Source organism: Python bivittatus, unplaced genomic scaffold, assembly GCF_059951505.1.
Source record: "Python bivittatus isolate LINGU-HERP-01145 unplaced genomic scaffold, Pbiv_v1 ctg000020_np1212, whole genome shotgun sequence".
NCBI lineage: Eukaryota > Metazoa > Chordata > Lepidosauria > Squamata > Pythonidae > Python > Python bivittatus.
Window position 1 is genome coordinate 26209441 of NW_028277030.1, and position 8578 is coordinate 26218018.

Here is an 8578-nt window from a genome sequence, read left to right on the forward strand (position 1 = left end):
ACATGTGACCATGCTCACATTTCCAGGATTATATTAGCAAACTTTTGTGTCAACTTTAATTTGCTAGATATCATCACTGACTAGTCTGCAGAAGAACTGAATCTGGAAAAGTAAATACGCAAAATTTTCAGCACTAATCCTGTTTCAAAAAGTACAGATAAGCACTTTTTTAACAGCAAGATTTCTGTTTAATTCTAGGAAGGCTAGAGTTCTTGCCCAAGTTTCTTTTTTCTTCTTCCATAATTGAGGAAATAGTCCATTTTTATCAGTGTTTTACCAAGATCAGTGTTCATTCTGCTGCCAATAACATGGTTGGTGGTATTGGGAATCTTGTCTGAGAATATTGGTATGTATTCAGGAAGTCGGTCAGGTACTTTTTCCTTGCCCTAAAAAAAATAAATCATTTATGTGAATAAGAGTTTAATAAGAAATGCTTCTATGGCTATATTACACATACAGTAATCAATTCCATGTTAACTAAATTGGGAAAGATTTCAAGAATGAACATAATAACATTAAAACTATTTAGCTGGAGTAGGCCAAAACTCTGATAACTCCAGGATGTAGCTATTGTAACAAAAACACACTGGTAGTTCTGGTTTTCATAAATTTGGTACAATCTTTCTGGAAATTACCTTGTTTAGTGGCTTTCGCATTGGCCTGTATTTTATGATAATGAACTGAAGTCAATTATATACTGGATGAAAAATTCTGCAGCTGTAACCAAACAGCTAATCCAGTTAATTAAGAACTTTGCGATACAAGAGAAATATTACAATAAAAATAATACAATAATGCATGTGTTTTTTTAAATGCCATCTTTAGCAATATTTTAAAACACAGTTCACTCAGCTCTAATGCAATACTTTTTATTTAGTCATGCGTATAGCATTACCCAAAACATTCTGTTTTTCATAGACTCTAAAATATCTTTCAAAATATTTATTCATGCATAGTTATTAATTATCCAGTCCCGTCTTGAAGTACACATCGTCTGTGCAGAGTCAGAATGGCTGGCTGAGTCTCATTGGAATTCACTTCTTATGCTGCGTAGATGGTAGTTTTTAGAGATGAGAGACCGAGAAAAAGAGATCCTGCCTTTCCCCTGGCCCAAATAATAGTGGGCAGCTTCCAGTTCTTTTGACAATTTCAACAAAAATAGTAAAGGGATAGGAATTCTTGCTTTCTGATCAGCCCAAAGTCTGGGAGATTCCCTTGTTCTGTCCATAGATAGAAGTACAGACAATCTCTTCAACCCAATAGAAAACCAAGTGAGATGTTGATCTTCTGATGCATATGGCAGCATTTAAAATGTTCCTATTAAACTAGAAGTGTGACAATAAATCATTGGCAGAGACTAGAAGACATATTCCTGATTTCAAAGCTGAACAATTCTGACTTAATAAAACTGTTTGGCTATAAGATTTTAAGAGCCTCTCCCAATGAACAGTTCACTGTGGGATCAGAGCAGCCCAATTCCAAAATACCTTCCACTTATCACCAACATCCTCCTGTGTTCATCCCGTCCTTTCCTCCCCTGCCAATTTCTTTCTAAACTATGGAATGTCTGGTTTTCCTTAGAAAAGTGCTGTGTTTGCAGCATCATTCAAATGTCAGAAAACATTACTGTAATACCCTTTTCTCTCTTTGATGTCAGGGTCAATGATTTCATTTCCTCAGTCTCCAGGGAGACATTTTCCTTGCCTCTCCAACTTTCTCCAAAGCTTTGCAAGTTCTCACCATTTTGTTTCCACATTCCCTGGTGTAAATTGACAGAGATACTCAACCCGGGGGTCTTTTCCCTCCCATCTCCAGAACTAGTATCTTATTTATTCCTATGGAGGAAGGAACAAAAGCTTTCCACTTTGGTTTTTTCTAGTCCCAGGGGTGGTCAAAAAAGTCAAGATGGTGACCACAACCATGCAAACAAAGCCCCATCTTTTTTGTGTGTGTCATGGCTTCCTTAAAAAGGGGTGGGGCTTCATTTTCATGGTAATGGCCACCAACTTGTCTTTTTTTTTTTTACCCCATCCCTGCGAATGCCCCTGTCCAAAACCTAGGCCGACTTAAATGAAAAATGGGAGGGGGCTGCAGAAGGACAGTAGGGTCAATTATTGATCAACTGGCATCATTAGAAAACATTTTTGCATTCCCTGCCTTCAGAAGACGATGCAACGTAGAGATAGAGCCATGCAAAATAGAAACAGTGGAAAGCTCTGATTTCCTTTTTATTCAGTGAAAGCTGGGCTTGTAGCAGAACATGAGCTATAAATGAACAGTATTTTGGGAGGTTCCCTGAGCCATCTCTGTCGGGCAGAGTGATAATCACAAACACTCCTGTTTGTGCAGAGCGCAGCAAAAACTCCAGGAAAATATTAGCCATGACAGCAAACACAATGCAATGTCCATTTCTTGTTTCCCAAAGAAATCCAGTCAGAAAATATATACTAACTGGTGTTTATTGATAAAAATGCAAAATTCCATAAAATGCAAATATCATACAAAATATAAAGAAAAACACATCTTCTCATTTAATGTAGCATCCAAGACTTATTAGCAACACAAGCTTAACAAAATCTCTAGCTACAAACTCTTAGAGAAGAGGTACACTACTTGGTACTTTGTTACAACTACGTAGCCCATAAAACCTACATAGTGGCTAACACTAAAACAACTAACAACTACTCAGAGAGACTGAACATTTTCCTCCCCTTGTATTATAGCTCTATGCCACCCCCACTGAGTAACTAGCATACACACGCCAATAGGTGGCAGTAAATAGCACAATACACAACACACAATAACAGGTGTTTTTCACATGATCTCTGTAGCCAAAATATTATTTGTTATTGTTGTAAAGATAATGGGATGAATCCTTTCCCATGAGAAAGAAAATCCTGACAATCCCTCCCGACTTGGAGAAGGACAAGAGCCTTCACGAGGCAAGAACATCAGCTTCCCCTCCCGTGCTAGGATCCCAATCTGGATCAGACTTCCTCTGCTAGCAACTTGTGGTGAAGGGAAAGCCCGCATTCAGGGCAGAACTGTGCAATTGAGGAGATGTGCCATTAGCCTCAGCTCAGAGAGGCAGCTTTGATTGTCTGCCTGACCCCTCAGTGGTCAACACAATTACACTAATCTGTGGAATACTGAACTGGGACATCTCCCTGCACCAGCTGAAATGACCCCTGTGGATGTGGGTTCTCCAGATCACCTCTCTGCCACATTCCTTGCCGCCTTTACTTGTGCACAAGAACCAGCAGCCCTAACATCTGCAGCATCTGCATTGACATGGAAGGGCCAAGGCTCTGTAGCAGAGAAAATGCTTAGATGAAGACAAGCCCACATTCGCTCCTTGCCTTTTCTGTTTAAGAGTCGCAAGGGGTAGAGTCAACATTATCCCAAGATTGCTTGCTGTTAGTCAGCAAGTGCATTCACGCGTACACTAAGCCATGGTTTGTTTTAATAAGCTGGAGTCAATCTTGCGGATAAACAAAGTAACCATGGGTCATTTAGCCAATTTCTGATTTGTTTTTCCTCCCTTTCTTGTCCTGCACATCCTTGGATTAACTAAAAGTTTAGGAAGGATAAGCCAGGACACCATGCATCCCCTAGTACCCGAAAACCACAATTACAACAAAACATAGTTTTAAACTGATCTTTAAATGATTCAAAAACAAATCAATGATTTTTTTTTCATTATCTATCATGCTAAACCAAAATCAAACAATTTCTGAGGTAGTGCAAATCCAGATCAGCAGTACTGACATTACCGTGGGCAGCTTCACATATGCTAAGAATGTAATCCCCAGTTTGCTTTTTCTGCTGCTTTGGACTCCAAGATTGCAGAATACAAAGCAAAACAGTGCAATCCCTGAGTGCAAAAAGGTGGTCTCTGCCACCATGTTAGCTTATTGCAACGAGCGAAGACAACGATTCTAGTTTGTAGCTGTACAGCCAGCACAGATAGACTTCTTGTGATTATAGCGGCCACGTAAAAAACATTTTAGTCCTCAAGGGCCATAAGGGCTGCAGTGGGTGACAACATGAAAGGAGCAGTCCAAAATATTTGCCATTTTATGTAGCTTTGGGGGGATGGATGGGTGGAGCATTGAATAGGTAATAGAAGTACATTATGCATCTATTGCATCTTGTATTTTTGCAGAAAACCCATGGAAAATTGTGCTACCAAAACCACAGTGATTTTTTTCTACTGAATTTCCAAGCGCAATCTGGAAACAGAAAAAATGGGAGCAAGGGGCCCAGACTGGGATGGGTTGCCAATCCCCCAGTTTAGGGCTTGCTGCTATTTGTGAATCAAGCCATTCCAGCTTGTTCTGTACTTCATGATGAAAATAAACTATTGCTTAACATGATATACGGACCCTCCCGGTGTAAAGCATCATCACCTGTTCATCCTTGACCATTCTGAGCTATGACTATGCTAACTCAGGGTGAGGAAAGCCTTTTTTCAAAATATGAAAATCTGTTTGAAACATGGCAGCTAAACTTTTTAACAAGCATGTTTGGTTTTTGACTTACCAGGGGATCGTAGTCCTTTAGGAAACTCCAGTTCTGATACCTTCAGTGTAAAAGCAAATAAATCTTTTATGATTGATTAACCAAGTATAATTGTATCAAATGTACTAAAATTAAAGTGGATATGTGAAGGCCTAGAAGAAATGCACAATGCTAGAATTGACTCCAATCCAGATAGATAGATAGATAGATAGATGATAGATAGATAGATAGATAGATAGATAGATAGATAGATAGATAGATAGATAGATAGATAGATAGATACAGATAGACAATTTCCAATTCCTACCTAGTCTGGGATATGGATGAGAGGTGTATCACTCATACCATATTTATTATGGTTTGCATTGTTATTCATTTATTCTAGTTCTTGTAAACACAAATATTAATTAATCACTATAGTCATACATCCAGACAGACAGGCAGGTACTGGCCAATCAACCAGACATCGTGGTAGTAGACAAAGACCAGAAGACAGTGGTAGTGATAGATGTAGCAGTGCCAAGTGACAGCAACATCAGGAAGAAGGAGCATGAGAAGCTGGAGAAGTACCAGGGCCTGAAGGAGGAAATAGAGAGGATGTGGAAAGTAAAGGCCAAAGTGGTCCCAGTGGTGGTAGGAGCACTCGGGGCCATGACTCCTAAGCTGGGAGAGTGGCTCCAACAGATCCCAGGAACAACCTCAGAGCTCTCTGTCCAGAAGAGGGCAGAGCTAGGAACAGCTCAGATACTGCACAGAACCCTCAAACTCCCAGGCTTCTGGTAGAGGACCCGAGATTGAGGAAGACACGTACCACCCATAGGGGTGAGAGGGGAATTTTTATAAATAATCTGGTAGTGTGTGTTTGTGTGTGTATATTGGTATGTACATATATGTGTGTGTGTGTATACACTCACATGTATCCATATATGTATGTGTTCCTTTGAAAGCTTATTTTCTCCTTTTAAAAACTTATAAATCAGATAAACTTGGAATATCCTTGTAATTACAATTTTTTGTCTTTTTAATGTTTTCATTTGATGTGGGCTTTTCTTCTTTTGTCTTCGTATCTGCTGAATTGTTCATTTTTATGTTTAGCACTATTCCTGAAGAGCAATAACCTGTGTTCAGAAAGAGCTGAATGGAAGTTTAGTGCTCTTTGAAAATTGCGCTAACCCCATGTTCAAAAAGAGGCCAGCTGTCAGCTGGCATACATGGAGGACGTTGCACTGGGAAACAGCAAAGAGAGGACTACTGTTTGGGCTGATCCCGGTCTCTGAGCCAGACTGAAAGAACCAGATTCTCCAGCTGCCCAAACCAGAATGGCTCTAGGGGCCAGTTGCCATGCACTGGAGGAGAGGGGGCATTCCTGCACCAGCCTAAAGTGGTCAACAGGAACCAGACCAATCTCAACCCCTAGGAGTCACCTAACCACACAACAACAGAATGGTTGGTAAAGCATGGGAGATTGCATCCAGAGCAAAATATTGGGTCAGGAAAAAAGGGGACACACTTTAAAGATTAATATTCAACTGAAAGCAGAATTTTTTGGCGGGGGGCTAGGACTTACGGATAGTCAGTTAGAAAAGACACATGGAAGATTGTTTTTTTATATGGTAACTGCAATGAGATTGTTATATGCAATAGAAAGATAGAAAGACTCTGAAATACCCACAATGGAGGAATGGCTGGTGAAGATGACAGAACTTGCAGAAATGGCAAATCTGATATGTCTGATTATGGAGAACACCATAACTACATTCATCAATGGCTGGAAACCCTTTATGGACTTTTTGTTGCAAATGGAAAAAAAATGAACTTGTGATTTATGGGCTTGATGATTAGAATGGGTAAAATATGTAAAGAAGGGAGTTATGATGTAATTTTAAAGAGAGAGGATGAAGAATAAATGCATTTATAACTGCTGTAAAGAAGATCAGAAGTCACTCCTTTATATCTCTTTTCTTTTCTTTTTCCTTCTTTTCTCTCTCTTCTCCTTTTTTTATCTACCCACCACCTTTTTAAACTTTTCTTTTTTTCCTTTTTTTTCCTAAGTTTGTATTGGTTTTATTCTGTAAAAATTTATTAATAAAAATTAATTTTTTTAAAAAAGGAACACACTACTATAAAACCGGAACAGTTAAGAATGATTTAAGACTGCCTCTAATATGGGCTGGGGACTAGATGAGGCAATGGCATGAGGACATGGCATACCCAAAAAAGTTGGTGGAGCATGTTTGTTCAATCACAGGCAATCACTGGCAAGTCTAGCATTAGGCAGGTCAGCACGTGCACAAACACAAACAGTCCTGTCAAAGCTTTTGAGTCAGACACAGTACTGAGTTACTCACCAGTATTTGGTTGCCTTCCTCTCAGCCTTCACAAACTCTCTCCAGACCTTGTCTTGTTGGACCTGATCCCTCTTGAGAACTTCTTGTTCTTCTCCATGGAGTCTGCCTGAGGCTTTCACTGAGGTCTGTGTGGCAACAAGTGGGCTTCTTCCAGACCAGCTGCTGCTCAGGGAAAGAAAAGAGGATGAGGCTAAATCTCCGGCCGAGCTGGTTGCCGGTAATGGATACTCTGCTGATGTAGTGCTCCTAAGTCCGTTCGCTTTGCTTCCCATCGTATATGCCTGGTTTATACTACATAAAATTGGATCATCCCTCAAAAAAGTATGGGCAAGTGTTAGCCAGAATGCAGTTTGCTTACCGATTCAGAAATTTCTTGCCTAACATTTTCTCATAAATGTTAAATACGCAAGACAAATGCATGAAGAATTTTGAAGTGTCCTGAGCAATTTTGGATCACACTTGTGAGAGGACCCAGCAATGTATTTTTGGACAGTTCAGATTGCACAGGAACTCCGAAGAAGTGTCACTGCATTAAAAAAAACAAAACCAAACCGTGACTCGCTGTCTGTACGTATAGGTTCCGGAAATATAAGCAGTAATCCTCTATGGTTTCCAACATCCACACTGCCCCATAAAGCTTTCCAAACACATAACAATGGACAGTGGCAAGTAGTACTAAAAGGATTTTTTCTGAATTGCCACAGCTTTTGTGGCAGAGCTGAAACAAAAGACACAGGGAGCCTGGATTAGCCCCGTCTGTTTACTATCTCCATTGGAGACCAGACTCCTTGCCATGAATATTCATCATGGACAGAAGGCGTGCACTCAGTAAAGACAGCTGCTGGAGGGCTTGGTGAAATTTTTAAGTTGCTGCTAAGATTCTTCTTCTTTTTTTAAGGAGGATGACTTTCAAATCCCTGCTTTTGTTGTCCTTTCTCTAAAAATACAATTCTTGGCTGCACAAGCAAACTTGCACCCATAGACACAAGGAAACCCACTTCAGTCTTAGATAACAGATATTTGGATTCGTCTTAGTTTCCCCAAAGCACACTGCCCAATTGTTTCCTGGGAACCAGCTTGGAGAAAGTGGTGCTTGAAAGATGGAGGGTAGGAGAGTAAAAGCAGCCGCGTCTACCAGACCATACCCTCACCGAATCTTTCCCAACATGCAGGCATAGAATTGTATTTTGGGAAAGTTATTCTTCTTCCCAGCTACAATCAGCCAATACCTGTAGACCTTGAAAATTGTTTGTGAAGGGAAAATCATTTGATACCTTCAAAGAGCCCTTTTTACAACACTCAAATAGATAAGACTTCTTTCTAATGGCAAACAGCCCAAATTGCAAAACTGATTTTAGCCAAAAGAGGGTGTTGTAGGACAAAGCAATCCATGCTGACATCTTAATGAATTTCTCATTGCCATCTTATAAAAGGTCTCTATAATGCTAACTTGGCGGGCTGAAATGCCCACATATTATACTGAAGCTAAAAGATCTCTATTGGTGCCACTCTGCTAGTAAGCCAGATTAAAAAAAAACCCACACAACATAAAAATCAAAATAAATAATACAATTATACAACCCTAGAGCAGAGTCCACCTAATATCCTACCCCAATATCTGAGGGAATAGCTCAGTGTTTTATGCGTTTCGGGACACTGCCGACATTGTCTTTTAATGCATTGCTTCTACCCTGGTTTATTTTAAAAGT

The 8578-nt window shown here is 39.8% G+C and overlaps 1 protein-coding gene across 1 annotated transcript; it reads right to left on the reverse strand.

Moving 5' to 3' along the window:
* Positions 1-203: 203 nt before the first annotated feature.
* On the reverse strand, positions 204-7141 carry CIMIP5 (ciliary microtubule inner protein 5). Its single transcript, XM_007423604.1, has 3 exons — positions 6870-7141; positions 4543-4582; positions 204-386 (listed from the first exon to the last, which is right to left on the reverse strand). Exons 1-3 carry the CDS (start codon positions 7139-7141, stop codon positions 204-206), a joined length of 495 nt encoding a protein of 164 aa, XP_007423666.1.
* Between the last annotated feature and the right edge of the window lie 1437 nt (positions 7142-8578).